The 17,333-nt window shown below is 46.3% G+C and overlaps 1 protein-coding gene across 3 annotated transcripts in view; it reads left to right on the forward strand.

Annotated features, from left to right (window-relative positions):
• The window catches only part of MYLK (myosin light chain kinase), a 245,807-nt gene extending 228,692 nt beyond the window's left edge, over positions 1-17,115 (forward strand). For all 3 annotated transcript variants that reach the window (XM_056533517.1, XM_056533518.1, XM_056533519.1), the window contains 6 exons: positions 781-904; positions 7,180-7,332; positions 10,318-10,441; positions 14,351-14,483; positions 15,569-15,697; positions 15,796-17,115. In XM_056533517.1, the coding sequence (XP_056389492.1) occupies positions 781-904; positions 7,180-7,332; positions 10,318-10,441; positions 14,351-14,483; positions 15,569-15,697; positions 15,796-16,064 (932 nt within the window). In that variant the 3' untranslated portion in view covers positions 16,065-17,115. The remainder of the gene's footprint in view (positions 1-780; positions 905-7,179; positions 7,333-10,317; positions 10,442-14,350; positions 14,484-15,568; positions 15,698-15,795) is intronic.
• Positions 17,116-17,333: the final 218 nt, after the last annotated feature.

Here is a 17,333-nt window from a genome sequence, read left to right on the forward strand (position 1 = left end):
CACCAGTCAGTGCATACACTTCAGTAATACAGGTAAAGAGTACAGAACATGTAATACCTCCCTGTACTGTAGGGGGCGCTACCAGACACCAGTCACTGCATACACTTCAGTAATACAGGTATAGAGTACAGAACATGTAATTCCTCCCTGTACTGTAGGGGCGCTTCCAGACACCAGTCAGTGCATACACTTCAGTAATACAGGGGTTTTACCATTGAAATGCTCCGTAGATGTGTCCATAGAACACTATGGTATGTTAAAAAAATATATAGTATGTAGAGGCCATTGTAAGTTGAGAGACCGCTATATATATCCAATGGACTGTCAGTTTTTTTTCTTTTACAAAAGCTTAGAAGAGGAACTACAACTCCCAGCGTAGCAGCACATTTGTTTACCCATTGAGCAGGCTGAGGATTACAGCTTGAAAAATGGCACATAAAGCCAAAAGGGAATGAAAAGAATGAATTTACTCTTCTTATAGCTACTTTCCTGCCTGACATGTCTGATAACAGGGAGCAGTAGATTGTATTGAGCTGATAACACAAAGCAATGGACCCCAGGTGTCCAAATTGTGAACCTTCTACAACTTCAAGCATGCTGGGACAGCCTTTGGCGGGGCATGCTGGGAGTTGTGGTTTTACAATAGTTTGGAGACCAGTGCAATAGACTGTAATAAACTGTCCTACATATGCAGACATGTTGTGCGCGTCACATCCGTGTCCGTACCTGTAGGTGCCTCGATACGTCTGTATTTTCATCTGTGACCTTTTTATGTTGCAGAATCCACACCGAATCTTAAAGTGTTGTTTGGGACCCCAGAATTCGTGGCCCCCGAGGTGATCAATTACGAGCCGATCGGATACGCCACTGACATGTGGAGCATTGGAGTCATCTGCTACATTCTGTAAGTAGCAATCATCCTTGCAGTGAAGGGGTTAATGCGTATGAGCCCCATCATGGCCATCCTGCAAAATATCTGACCTGTGCATCGCCTGGGCAGGGAGGTGACTGTGCAGCAACAGGGGCCCCAGGAGCCTCCCCCCGAGGGGTTGTACCACTGCTCAGAAGGATCCCAGCCACGGCCCCGCAGGGAGTGACAGGGAAAAGTGAGTGTCCTGCCCGACCCGAGCTGCAGCCGCGTACAGAGAAAGTTCATGGAGACAGCAGATTCCGTATTCTGCTGTATGAGTGTCAGTGTGCACTCACCTGAGTATATAGAGTGGACATGGATGCAGTATGATGGAAGCTTCAGGAACCCCTCATGTAGTGCCACATAAAACCAGCCCCACAAACAGTATTGTCAGATACACACACTCACCCACTCAGGTGCTCACACACACTCACCCACTCAGGTGCTCACACACACTCACCCACTCAGGTGCTCACACACACTCACCCACTCATGTGCTCACACACACTCACCCACTCATGTGCTCACACACACTCACCCACTCAGGTGCTCACACACACTCACCCACTCAGGTGCTCACACACACTCACCCACTCAGGTGCTCACACACACTCACCCACTCAGGTGCTCACACACACTCACTCACTTAGGTGCTCACACACACTCACCCACTCAGGTGCTCACACACACTCACCCACTCATGTGCTCACACACACTCACCCACTCATGTGCTCACACACACTCACCCACTCAGGTGCTCACACACACTCACCCACTCATGTGCTCACACACACTCACCCACTCATGTGCTCACACACACTCACCCACTCAGGTGCTCACACACACTCACCCACTCAGGTGCTCACACACACTCACCCACTTAGGTGCTCACACACACTCACCCACTCAGGTGCTCACACACACTCACCCACTCATGTGCTCACACACACTCACCCACTCATGTGCTCACACACACTCACCCACTCAGGTGCTCACACACACTCACCCACTCAGGTGCTCACACACACTCACCCACTTAGGTGCTCACACACACTCACCCACTCAGGTGCTCACACACACTCACCCACTCAGGTGCTCACACACACTCACCCACTCAGGTGCTCACACACACTCACCCACTCAGGTGCTCACACACACTCACCCACTTAGGTACTCACCCACTCAGGTGCTCACACACACTCACCCACTTAGGTGCTCACACACACTCACCCACTCAGGTGCTCACACTCACCTACTCAGGTGCTCACACACACTCACTCACTTAGGTGCTCACACACACTCACTCACTTAGGTGCTCACACACACTCACTCACTTAGGTGCTCACACACACTCACTCACTTAGGTGCTCACACACACTCACTCACTTAGGTGCTTACACACACTCACCCACTCAGGTGCTCACACACACTCACCCACTCAGGTGCTCACACTCACCCACTCAGGTGCTCACACACACTCACTCACTTAGGTGCTCACACACACTCACTCACTTAGGTGCTCACACACACTCACCCACTCATGTGCTCACACACACTCACTCACTCAGGTGCTCAAACACACTCACCCACTCAGGTGCTCACACACACTCACTCACTTAGGTGCTCACACACACTCACTCACTTAGGTGCTCACACACACTCACCCACTCATGTGCTCACACACACTCACTCACTCAGGTGCTCAAACACACTCACCCACTCAGGTGCTCACACACACTCACCCACTCAGGTGCTCACACACACTCACCCACTCATGTGCTCACACACACTCACCCACTCAGGTGCTCACACACACTCACCCACTCAGGTGCTCACACACACTCACCCACTCAGGTGCTCACACACACTCACCCACTCATGTGCTCACACACACTCACCCACTCAGGTGCTCACACACACTCACCCACTCAGGTGCTCACACACACTCACCCACTTAGGTGCTCACACACACTCACCCACTCAGGTGCTCACACACACTCACCCACTCAGGTGCTCACACACACTCACCCACTCAGGTGCTCACACACACTCACCCACTCAGGTGCTCACACACACACTCACCCACTTAGGTGCTCACACACACTCACCCACTCAGGTGCTCACACACACTCACCCACTCAGGTGCTCACACACACTCACCCACTCAGGTGCTCACACACACTCACCCACTTAGGTGCTCACACACACTCACCCACTTAGGTGCTCACACACTCACTCACTTAGGTGCTCACACACACTCACCCACTTAGGTGCTCACACACACTCACCCACTCAGGTGCTCACACACACTCACCCACTTAGGTGCTCACACACACTCACCCACTCAGGTGCTCACACTCACCTACTCAGGTGCTCACACACACTCACTCACTTAGGTGCTCACACACACTCACTCACTTAGGTGCTCACACACACTCACTCACTTAGGTGCTCACACACACTCACTCACTTAGGTGCTTACACACACTCACCCACTCAGGTGCTCACACACACTCACCCACTCAGGTGCTCACACTCACCCACTCAGGTGCTCACACAAACTCACTCACTTAGGTGCTCACACACACTCACTCACTTAGGTGCTCACACACACTCACCCACTCAGCTGCTCACACACACTCACTCACTTAGGTGCTCACACTCACCCAATCAGGTGCTCACACACACTCACTCACTTAGGTGCTCACACACACTCACTCACTTAGGTGCTCACACACACTCACCCACTCAGCTGCTCACACACACTCACTCACTTAGGTGCTCACACTCACCCACTCAGGTGCTCACACACACTCACTCACTTAGGTGCTCACACACACTCACTCACTTAGGTGCTCACACACACTCACTCACTTAGGTGCTCACACACACTCACTCACTTAGGTGCTTACACACACTCACCCACTCAGGTGCTCACACACACACTCACCCACTCAGGTGCTCACACTCACCCACTCAGGTGCTCACACACACTCACTCACTTAGGTGCTCACACACACTCACTCACTTAGGTGCTCACACACACTCACCCACTCAGCTGCTTACACACACTCACTCACTTAGGTGCTCACACTCACCCACTCAGGTGCTCACACACACTCACTCACTTAGGTGCTCACACACACTCACTTACTTAGGTGCTCTCACTGTCATTTAGGAACTCTCACTCACGTACTCCGTTACTCACTCAAGTGCTCTCACACACACTCTCAATTATTTAGGTGCTCTCACTATCACTCAGGTGCTCTCACTCACATGCTCAGTTACTCACTCAGGTGCTTTCACACACGCACTCACTTAGGTGCACTCACTCACTTAGGAACTATCACTCATATGCTCCGTTACTCACTCAGGTGCTCTCACACACATACTCAATCATTTAGGTGCTCTCACTTAGGTGCTCTCACTCACATGCTCAGTTACTCACTCAGGTGCTTTCACACATGCACTTACTCAGGTGCTTACAGTCACTCAGGTGCACTCACACACGCACTCACTTAGGTGCTCTCACTCACATACTCAGTTACTCACTCAGGTGCTCTCACACATGCACTTACTCAGGTGCTTACAGTCACTCAGGTGCTCTCACTTACACATGCACTCACTCACTGAAGTATGCTTTCACTTATAACCTGGATTAGTGTCTCCGGCGGGGCCCCACTTAATAATGCTGAACAGGTCCCAGGTCAGCAGAAGTTTTACTCCAGGTTCTATCTTGTTATACTCACATAGCAGACTGTATACTATGGCTGCTGCAGTCACTTTGTGTGGTCAGGTAGCGCCCTCTAGTGACATCTTTACACTTCTGCAAGTTAGCGCTGGCAGCTCCAAGATTTAAGATGAAGAAGGAAATCAGCAGAACAGCCCAGAACATTTCACTGAACCTGCCAAAACTCCACCTGGGTTCAGATAATAGTCCCCATATAATGTCAGATGCTATCATATATAGGGGGCTATACCTACCAGTCAGTGAATACATCCGTGCCCCCTCCCCTTTTACTGTCACATACAATCCTAAGGATATACAGTCATGGTGGTAAATGTTGGCACCCCTAAAAATTTTCTGGAGGAAAAGTAAGTATTCCTCACAGGAAAGGATTGCAGTAACACATGTTTTGCTATACACATGTTTATTCCCTTTGTGTGTATTGGAACTAAACCAAAAAAGGAGGAAAAAAAACAAATTGGACATAATGTCACCAAACTCCAAAAATGATCTGGACAAAATTATTGGCCCCTTTCAAAATTGTGAAAAAATAAGATTGTATCAAGCATGTGATGCTCCTTTATACTCACCTGGGGCAAGTAACAGGTGTGGGCAATATAAAAATCACACCTGAAAGCAAATAAAAAGGAGAGAAGTTCACTTAGTCTTTGCATTGTGTGTCTGTGTGTGCCACACGAAGCATGGACAACAGAAAGAGGAGAAGAGAACTGTCTGAGGACTTGAGAACCAAAATTGTGGAAAAATATCAACAATCCCAAGGTTACAAGTCCATCTCCAGAGATCTAGATTTGCCTTTGTCCACAGTGCGCAACATTATCAAGAAGGTTACAACCCATGGCACTGTAGATAATCTCCCTGGGCGTGGATGGAAGAGAAAACATTATGAAAGGTGTCAACACAGGATAGTCCGGATGGTGAATAAGCAGCCCCAAACAAGTTCCTAAGATATTCAAGCTGTCCTGCAGGCTCAGGGAGCATCAGTGTCAGCGCGAACTATCCGTCGACATTTAAATGAAATGAAACGCTATGGAGGAGACCCAGGAGGACCCCACTATGGGGGAGACCCATTAGGACCCCACTATGGAGGAGACCCATTAGGACCCCACTATGGAGGAGACCCAGGAGGACCCCACTATGGAGGAGACCCAGGAGGACCCCACTATGGAGGAGACCCAGGAGGACCCCACTATGGGGAGACCCATGAGGACCCCACTACGGAGGATACCCAGGAGGACCCCACTATGGAGGAGACCCAGGAGGACCCCACTGCTGACACAGAGACATAAAAAAAAAAGACTACATTTTGCCAAAATGAACTTGAGTAACCAAAATCCTTCTGGGAAAACGTCTTGTGGACAGATGAGACCACGATAGATCTTTTTGGTAAAGCAAATCATTCTACTGTTTACCGAAAACGGAATGAGGCCTACAAAGAAAAGAACACAGAACCTACAGTGACATATGGGGGAGGTCAGTGATGTTTTGGGTTGTTTTGCTGCCTCTGGCACTGGGGGCCTTGAATGTGTACAAGACATCATGAAATCTGAGGATTACCAATGGATTTTGGGTCGCACTGTACAGCCCAGTGTCAGAAAGCTGGGTTTGTGTCCGAGATCTTGGGTCTTCCAGCAAGACAATGACCCCAAACATACGTCAAAAAGCCCCAGAAATGGATGGCAACAAAGCGCTAGAGAGTTCTGAAGTGTCAGCAATGAGTCCAGATCTAAATCCCATTGATCACCTGTGGAGAGATCTTATAATTACTGTTGGGAAAAAGGCGCCTTCCAATAAGAGACCGGGAGCAGTTTGTAAAGGAAGAGTGGTCCAACATTCCGGCTGAGAGGTGTAAGAAGCTTATTGATGGTTATAGGAAGAGTGGTCCAACATTCCGGCTGAGAGGTGCAAGAAGCTTATTGATGGTTATAGGAAGAGTGGTCCAACATTCCGGCTGAGAGGTGTAAGAAGCTTATTGATGGTTATAGGAAGAGTGGTCCAACATTCCGGCTGAGAGGTGTAAGAAGCTTATTGATGGTGATAGGGAGCCACTGATTTCACTTATTTTTTCCAAAGGGTGTGCAACCAAATATTAAGTTAAGGGTGCCAATAATTTTGTCCAGCCCATTTTTGGAGTTTGGTGACATTATGTCCAACATCCTATCCTGATCATATATATAGGGGTCTATACAAGTCAGTGACTATATCTGTGTCCCCCCCTATATAATGTCACATCCTATCCTGATGATATATAGGGGTCTATACAGTCAGTGACTATATCTGTATCCCCCTATATAATGTCACATCCTATCCTGATCATATATATAGGGGTCTATACAAGTCAGTGACTATATCTGTGTCCCCCCCTATATAATGTCACATCCTATCCTGATCATATATAGGGGTCTATACAGTCAGTGACAATGTCTGTGTCCTTGTTATATAATGTCACATAGGGGTCTATAGCTTGATATACAGTATGTGTTTCTGGTCAGTGACTATATCCGTGTCCCCCCTTCTCTCACAGGGTGAGCGGTCTGTCTCCGTTTATGGGTGATAACGATAATGAGACTTTGGCCAATGTCACCTCAGCGACCTGGGACTTTGATGACGAAGCTTTTGATGAGATTTCAGAAGAGGCCAAGAACTTCATCAGCAGCCTCCTGAAGAAAGACATGAAGTAAGTGCCCCCCTGTCTCCCTGTGCAAGCAGGGGGTGGGAGGAATCGGGAGCATCGCTTGGGGGTCTTGTCACTGGTCACTAGCATGTATCTCAGCATGTCACACTGATGCCAGGGATACCTGTTTATTAGATACCTATAGTCAGGTCCTAATGTGATATGTACAATGTGACGCATCAAACACATGAAGCTTTGCTGCAGTCTAGTCACATCCAGAGCTGCGGCTAGTCCAGGTGTAAGCAACTTCTGGCATTCCAGATGTTTTGGACTACATCTCCCATGATGCATTGACTGCATTATGCCTGTAAGAGAATCATGTGAGATGTAGTCCACAATAAGGTGTACATCAAGCATAGATGGTTTCCATCAGGGGTCAAGTCCTGGAAAAAAAAGTGTGGGAACTCACCCAAGATTTCTAATACACACCGCGGTATATGTTGACATCTCTGTCTGACAGAATGTATAACCTAAGTGTAAGGTTAAATCATGATGTGAATATATAGGACCATATATAGTAGCCAGAGAAGGAGAGAACAGAGGTAACTACTGCCCCCTACCCCCACTTCTACAAATATTCCCACATATGGTGACCATAAAATGGTAGATATCAGCTGTACACAGGCTCTGCAGACCATATAAGTGATTACAGTTACATCAGGTGACTCGCATGTGACGTCTTCTCTGATCAGAGTCGGTTACTTTCTTTTTTCTTCTTCATCCGGCCCAGAATGTCATGACGATGAATTCCAGCTACAACTCGTCTCCACAGAATCATCTGCAAGACAAACATTTTAGGCTCTGGACTTTTCCAGCACCTATAGTGCCCCAAACAGTAATAATGCCCCCTGTAGATATTATCAGCCCTCCTGTATAGCCCCTATATAGCAGTAGGCCCCGACCGAAGTTTAGTTACCATCACAGTCCGACTCCACAGTAGTGGCTGTTCTGCCCCTTATTGGTGGGCAGCGGAGGGCACGGTGTATTCTAGCAGACGGGACTGCCTCGGCACATCTACTCCCAGCAGCCATTGCCCTGTTAAAGTGGTAGAGGGCGGCTGCATTCCAAATGTGGTGGTGACGGCCACTAAAATCTAGTCACTAGTTGATAATAAACTGTAACAAACCCGTCATAGGATTAAGGACACAGACCATTTTTGACTTGAAGACACAGAAAGTTGACCTTTTTGCGCTTTGATTTTTTCCTCCGTGCTTTCTAAGAACTAGAACTCATTTTGCCATCCACAGACCCATACAAGGCTTTTTTTTTTCCATGACCAGTTGTACTTTGTAAGGACATCACTCATTTTACTATAAAGTGTATGGAACAACAAAAATAAATATAATTTGTGAGAAAAATTGAAAAGAAAAATGCAATTTAGCAACTTTTTTTTTGGGGGGGGGGTGGGGTGGGGGGGATTCGCACTGTAACAAATCTCTTCCTCATGTAATCTCCTTACTACTGGGGTGACACACTGTAACAAACCTCCTCCTCATGTAATCTCCTTACTACTGGGGTGACATACTGTAACAAACCTCCTCCTCATGTAATCTCCTTACTATGGGGATGACACACTGTAACAAACCTCCTCCTCATGTAATCTCCTTACTACTGGGGTGACACACTGTAACAAACCTTCTCCTCATGTAATCACCTTACTACTGGGGTGACACACTGTAACAAACCTCCTCCTCATGTAATCTCCTTACTACTGGGCTGACACACTGTAACAAACCTCCTCCTCATGTAATCACCTTACTACTGTGGTGACACACTGTAACAAACCTTCTCCTCATGTAATCTCCTTACTACTGGGGTGACACACTGTAACAAACCTTCTCCTCATGTAATTACCTTACTACTGGGGTAACACACTGTAACAAACCTTCTCCTCATGTAATCTCCTTACTACTGGGGTGACACACTGTAACAAACCCCCTCCTCATGTAATCTCCTTACTACTGGGGTGACACACTGTAACAAACCCCCTCCTCATGTAATCTCCTTACTACTGTGGTGACACACTGTAACAAATCTCCTTCCATGTAGTTACCTTACTGAGGTGACATGGGACCTCTCCTCCAGCTCAGCCCCCAGGGCCGGTTTTAGGCTTAGCGTGGCCCTAGGCAAAATCTAAAGAGGGGCCCCAAAAGTTGTAATAGTGCACTAACCAGATTTGCATATTTTTGGTTACTTCAAATACCATAAAAAAATATCTAGAAAGCTATTGAAAAGTCCCATCAAAACAAAAATGGTACCGATAATCACAGCGCAAAAAATGACCTCATACATCCCCATATACAGAAAAATAAGAGTTATAGGGATCAGAATTGTATAATTTTATATTTTTGTATAGTTCCCCCACATTAGGTTGGCAGTATAGTTCCCCCACATTAGGTTGGCAGTATAGTTCCCCCCCCCACTTTAAAACAGTCCCCCAACCGCCCCCCCCCCCCCTCCCCCCCACTGAGCAGCTGGCAAGGGGGCCCCCTGGGGGATGGGAGGCCAAGGTAATTGCCTGGTTTGCCCCGCCCTAACCCCGACCCTGTCAGCCCCGCCTCCTCCACAGCATCATACAGGTCCTTCAGCCACCATCTCTCCTCTCCTCCAGCACTAATCTCTGCCCCCAACATGTGATGGTGACATCATCACAGGTCCTACATCTCCAGCATCTAGCATTCTGGGCCGGGGAGGAGACGGAGGCAGGGTAAGAACAGACATCGGTCCTGCAGGACTAATGTAACAGGGACAGTGTTCCTCCTCTGGAAAAAGTAAAGGAACGGCGTTCCTGTGCGTTCCTGCAGGACTTGAGCCCTGGTTTCCACATTCAGTACAATTGCAGGTGCAACCTTGGATGTGATTATAATATGTAATATAACGTTATATGTGGTGGCTATATATATATGTGTGTGTGACATAATATAAATATGGATCCTAAAGGGGCTGCTCTTCTCACGCTCCTCTCTTCTCACTCCCATTTGTACTCAGGAGCCGCTTAAATTGTACCCAGTGCCTGCAACATACCTGGCTGCAACAAGACACCAGCACTATGGAGGCCAAGAAGCTGTCCAAGGAGAGGATGAAGAAGTACATGGCGCGGCGGAAGTGGCAGGTAATATGGCAGCAAAACCGTGGGAACACGTGCACTGGCATCCAGATACTTATAACTCACGATACCATTAAAGGGGTACTCCAGTGGAAACAATGTTTTATAAATCAACTTGTGCCAGAAAGTTAAACAGATTTGTAAATTACCTCTATTTAAAATCTTAATCCTTCCAGTACTTATCAGCTGCTGTATGCTCCACAGGAAGTTCTTTCTAAATGTATTTTCTGTCTGACCACAGTGCTCTCTGCTGACACCTCTGTCCATGTCAGGAACTGTCCAGAGCAGAAAGGGATTGCTATGGGGATTTGCTCCTAACAGTTTCTGACATGGACAGAGGTGTCAGCAGAGAGCACAGTGGTCAGTTAGAAAATAAATTCAAAAAAGAAAAGAACTTCCTGTGGAGCATACAGAAGCTTATAAGTACTGGAAGGATTAAGATTTTTAAATAGAAGTAATTTACAAATCTGCTTACCTTTCTGGCACCAGTTTATTTATAAAAAATAGTTTTCCACTGGAGTACTCCTTTAACCTCTTAACGACACAGGACGTAAATGTATGTCCTGGTGCGTTAAAGGGGTACTCCCGTGGAAACCTTTTTTTATTAAATCAACTGGTGCCAGAAAGTTAAACAGATTTGTAAATCACTTCTATTAAAAAATCTTAATCCTTCCAGTACTTTTTAGGGGCTGTATACTAAAGAGAAATCCAAAAAAGAAATACATTTCCTGTGATGTCCTGACCACAGTGTTCTCTGCTGACCTCTGCTGTCCATTTTAGGAACTGTCCAGAGCTGGAGAAAATCCCCATAGCAAACATATGCTCCTCTGGACAGTTCCTAAAATGGACAGCAGAGGACAGCAGAGAGCACTGTGGTCATGACATCAGAGAAAATGCATTTCTTTTTTTGGATTTCTCTTTAGTATACAGCCCCTAAAAAGTACTGGAAGGATTAAGATTTTTTAATAGAAGTGATTTACAAATCTGTTTAACTTTAACTGATTTAAAAAAAAAATAAAAATAAAAAAACGTTTTCCACGGGAGTACCCCTTTAAGTACCACCTTAACGCACCAAGACGTACATTTACGTCCTGTACATGACCGTGAGCATCGGAGCGATGATCGGGTCATGTGCGGCAGGTCCCGGCTGCTGATAGTAGCCAGGGACCTGCCAGTAATGTCCGCCATCCAAGATTGCGCGGATGTGAGCCATTAACCCCTCAGATGCCGTGATCAATACAGATCACTGCATCTGCGGAAGTGCGGTCACTAAAATGAATGATCGCATCGCACGCAGTGCTGCCGCGGGGATCCGATCATCCATAATGGCGGACAGAGGTCCCCACACCTACCTCAGTCCTTCTCCCGAACAGTATTAGCAATGAAATGACTATAAATAGTCCCCTATTGGGACTATTAACCCCTTAACGACCACGGACGAAATGTACGTCCTGGTTTGGCGGGACTTCCCGCACCAGGACGTACATTTACGTCCTGTGTATGACCGTTCCGATGCTCGCGTCATACACAGCAGGTTCCGGCTGCTAGTAGCAGCCAGGGAACCGCCGGTAATGGCTGACATCCGCGATTGCGCTGATGTCCGCCATTAACCCCTCAGATGCCGTGATCAATACAGATCACGGCATCTGCAGCAGTGCGGTACTTTGAGTGGATGATCGGATCGCCCGTAGCGCTGCCGCAGTGATCCGATCATCCAGCATGGAGGCCAGAGGTCCCCTCACCTGGCTCCGGATGTCTCCCGGGGTCTTCTGCTCTGGTTTGAGATCGAGCCGACCAGAGCAGTAGATGACCGATAATACTGATCAGTGCTGTGTCCTATGCATAGCACTGAACAGTATTAGCAATCAAAGGATTGCTATAAATAGTTCCCTATGGGAACATAAAAAGTTGAAAATTTTAAAAATAAAAAGTTAAAATAAAGTGAAAAATCCCCTCCCCCAGTAAAAATGAAAATTGTCAGTTTTTCCCATTTTACCCCCAAAAAGCGTAATTTTTTTTTTATAAACATATTTGGTATCGCAGTGTGCGTAAATGTCCGAACTATTAAAATATAATGTTAATTATCCCGTACAGTGAATGACGTAAACGTAAAAAATAAAAAATAAAGTCCAAAAATGCAGCTTTTTTGTCACATTTTATTTTAAAAAAATTTATACAAAATAATCTAAAAGTTTTATATATGCAAATGTGGTATCAATAAAAAGTACAGATGACAGCGCAAAAAATTTGCCCCATACCGCCCTATATACGGAAAAATGAAAAAGTTATAGGTGGTCAAAATAGGGCGATTTTAGATTACTGATTTTGTACTAAATGTTTTAGATTTTTTTTAAGTGGTACAAAAATATAAAAGTATCTAGCCATGGGTATCATTTTAATCGTATTGACCCACAGAATATAGAACACATGTCATTTTTCCCGTAAAGTGTATAGTGTGAAAACAAAACCCTCCAAAATGTGCAAAATTGTGGTTTTCATTAAAATTTCCTCCCTAAAATTTTTTTTGGGGGGTTCGCCGTACATTTTATGGTAAAATTAGAGGATTCATTACAAAGTACAATTGGTCACACAAAAAGCAAGCCCTTATATGGGTCTGTAGATGGAAATATAAAGGAGTTATGGATTTTAGAAAGCGAGGAGAAAAAACGAAAACAAAAAAATAAAATTGGCCTGGTCCTTAAGGTTAAAATGGGCTTGGTCCTTAAGGGGTTAAAGTGTAAAAATAAAAGTAACATTTGTTATAACATTTTATTAAAAAAATGTTTTCTTTTATAAAAAAAAATGTATTAAAAATATACATATACAAATGTGGTATCAATAAAAAGTGCAGATCACTGCACAAAAAATCAGCCCTCATACCGCCGCTTATACGGAAAAATAAAAAAGTTATAGGTCACCAAAATAGAGGGATTTTAAACGTACTAATTTGGTTAAAAAGTTTGCGATTTTATTTTAAAGCGGTACAATAATAATAAAGTATGTAATCATGGGTATCATTTTAATCTTATTGATCCACAGAATAAAGAAAACACGTTTATTTTACCATGAAGTGTACAGCGTGAAAATGAAACCTTATAGTATTTATTTGGTTGCGCCATACATTTTATGGTAAAATGAATGATGTCATTACAAAAGACAACTGGTCGCGCAAAAAACAACTCCTCATACTAGTCTGTGGATGAAAATATAAAAGAGTTATGATTTTTAGAAGGCGAGAAGGAAATAACGAAAACGTAAGGGGTTAATGACCAGGTCCAGGACGGGGCGGGGGCTTTTGGCATATAATACTCCTACATGTCCGCACGAGACAGCAAAGTATTTCCAGCAGCGTTGAGCTTATATAAAATCTGCAACTTTCTCGTAAGCTCATAAAAACATATCTAACATCCATGTGAACAGGTATAAAGGTCTGACGGGGTTTTCTGTCTAAGTTCTCTCTGATGACACGTGTCTTGGGAACCGCCCAGTTTAGAAGAGGTTTGTTATGGGGATTTGCTTCTAAACTGGGCGGTTCCCGAGATACGTGTCATCAGAGAGCACTTAGACAGAAAAGAACAACCTAAACTTCAGAAGCTCATAACTACTGAAAGGATTAAGATTTTTTAATAGAAGTAATTTACAAATCTGTTTAACTCTCTGGAGCCAGTTGATATATAAATAAAAGTTTTTTCCTGGATAACCCCTTTAATCATAGACCGGAGAGGGTGAGAAATGATTTTTGTACATACTACTATACACACCTACACGTACACATGTGGGGCCCCATAGCAGGAGTTTAGAGGGGGCCCCGGCAGAAGCCCTTGCTTTCCTGCCTTACCTTATTAAATGTGGGGTGAGGGTATTGGAAGATAACAGGATGAGAGTAAATCATAAAGTCTCATCTCTTATCTCCAGAAAACAGGGAACGCGGTGCGAGCTATCGGGCGCCTGTCGTCCATGGCCATGATTTCTGGGCTGGGAAATGCCAGGAAGTCGTCTGGAAGTTCCCCGAGCAGCCCCTTGTCCACAGAGGCAGAGACCAATGAAGGTGAGTGGTGTCTGTACCCCGGATGTGAGGATTGGGGGGATACTCAGGATCATACAGGGCTCATCCCCGGTCACACTTTGGACATTGCTCAGGAACAGGGGACTTCAATAATTAATTATCTTTTTTTTTTTTTTATCTTTTTTTTTTTGTAGACTCTGTTCCATTTTCTTGTCATTTTAACATCTTTACTTACTGTTACTGAATGGGAGCATTCTTATTTACACCCAGAGACTGAACGTGGAATAGTCCTAGAGCTTCCATACATATTGTATAGACGGGAGGATAGACAGTTCACCCCGCAGGTGCACAGAACTCGTATGCATAGTACCATAGGTGCTATAGGTGCACGGTGGTCTATAGGTGCACGGTGGTCTATAGGTGCACGGTGGTCTATAGGTGCACGGTGGTCTATAGGTGCACGGTGGTCTATAGGTGCACGGTGGTCTATAGGTGCACGGTGGTCTATAGGTGCACGGTGGCCTATAGGTGCACGGTGGCCTATAGGTGCACGGTGGCCTATAGGTGCACGGTGGTCTATAGGTGCACGGTGGTCTATAGGTGCACGGTGGTCTATAGGTGCACGGTGGCCTATAGGTGCACGGTGGCCTATAGGTGCACGGTGGCCTATAGGTGCACGGTGGCCTATAGGTGCACGGTGGTCTATAGGTGCACGGTGGTCTATAGGTGCACGGTGGCCTATGGGTGCACGGTGGCCTATGGGTGCACGGTGGCCTATGGGTGCACGGTGGCCTATGGGTGCACGGTGGCCTATGGGTGCACGGTGGTCTATGGGTGCACGGTGGTCTATGGGTGCACGGTGGCCTATAGCTGCACGGTGGCCTATAGCTGCACGGTGGTCTATAGGTGCACGGTGGTTACAGGTGAATAAGCAGCTTGAAAGGACCAAACTAATGCGTTTCAAGCTGATTTAGCTCTACATAGCTCCACCCACAAACAGTCACATGTTGTAGCGCTGGGGGTTTGGCACGGTCTCCATTCCATCGCTCTCTAGGTTGGAGTATCTGACACAATAGGCCGTCGCTGTGTATTTGGTAATGTACAAATAACGCTTATGTTTCTTACAGAGGACAACCAGGCTTTCCTGGAATCTGTATCTGAAGAACGACCTCCCTCCAAGCCGGTGTTCACCAAAACCATGAATGATATGGAGGTGGTAGAAGGCAGCGCTGCCAGGTTTGACTGCAGGATTGAAGGTGATTTTTTTGGGTTCTAGGGTATGGCGGTGGGGTGTACTCCCTGTACAGGCCAGTATGTGTGATGACCCCTACACCGCCTTCTCTTCATTGTGCAGGTCATCCTGATCCGGAAGTGATCTGGTACAAGGACGATCAGCCCATCAAGGAGTCGCGTCACTTCCAGATTGATTATGATGAGGACGGAAACTGCTCCCTGACCATCTCTGAAGTTTGTGGGGACGACGACGCCAAGTACACCTGCAAAGCCAGCAACAGCCAGGGGGAGGCGAGCTGCACCGCCGAACTCTTGGTGGAAGTGATGGCGGAAGAGGAGGAGGAGGAGGAAGAAGAAGAAGAGGAGGAGGAGGAGGAGGAGGAAGAGTGAATTATATTCTGTATGGGACAATTTTCTAGCCACAAACTATAAGGGGACTATGAGGGTGCCACCTGAATCCCAGAAAGACACTCAAAGAAGCTGGAAGCCCTATTCCACCCCACTGTCTTCAGACCACGTCCTCCGCCTGTAATGCCCTATACCCGGGGAGTTTTCTCACCGCTCACTCAGTATATGCAGAATAAACACTCTGATCTGTCATAGAGAGGGGAACACGTGTTTCTACAAAAGAAAAGACTCCCTCTGACTAGAAACATATTATCCAGCAGGGGAAGATGTGACCGGCAGCGATACCATGTGGTGGGTGGATATCATGAGAGGGACGTGTGTTATGGGGTTAATGGAGCAGATACAATGTAACAGAGGTGGATCAGATACAGTGCACAATGAATCGTAGTAGTGTGAATGACAAAAGGGCATCAATTCTATTGTAGTGTGAATGGGGGGTATACAGTGTACCATACAGTAGCTTATATGAATGGGGAGAATACAATGTCAATGGAAAGATACAATATAACAGTTATTGGGGGCGGCCATACATTGTAGTGTGAATGGGGGGTATACAGTGTATGAGATATAGTGTAGAATGATACATTTTATTATAAATGGCTACAATCTGGAGAAGATACAGTGTAGAGTAGTAGACACAATACAAAGTATCCTATATGGAGGGGGTGATTGAAGGTCGTACTTGTTAGTGTGAATGTAGGGGATACAATGTAACAAACAGAGTGTTATAGTGAGACTGGAGGAGATACAGTGTTGTATACTGAAGTAGTTACTGTCAATGATTGCACCTTGTAGTCCGCACACCCCCGGCAGAGCCTTTCATGATCAGGACCCCTTTTGATAACCTGCCTGATCCTCCTTTACTGGTCCAGGGTCTTCACATTCCCGGCATCCGCCCTATTATGAGCCGCATAGGAGCCACTTGTGCCCCATAAAAAATCTGTTTAAAGTCCCTGTAAGTACAGAGGAATATCCATAGAAGCCATTATATTGTGGGAAGAGGACCCACCTCTGATCAGTGCGGGAACATGGAGGACACCGGGGGGGGGGGGGGGGGGGGAGGGTTCTCGCTTTCTGGGTTTACAATGCACCAGGTCTAATCCAGCTTGGCATGCTGAGAGTTATAGTTCTCCTGCAGTTAGATACAGTCCCCCCCCCCCCCCCCATACTGGATCTCCCTTCTCCTGCCCGTCCAGATCTCGAGCGCAGGCCCCCGGGGATGATGAGGGTTATGGTTAGGGTACGTCAAGC

This window comes from Hyla sarda, chromosome 8 (genome assembly GCF_029499605.1).
Source record: "Hyla sarda isolate aHylSar1 chromosome 8, aHylSar1.hap1, whole genome shotgun sequence".
In the NCBI taxonomy this organism is placed as follows: domain Eukaryota; kingdom Metazoa; phylum Chordata; class Amphibia; order Anura; family Hylidae; genus Hyla; species Hyla sarda.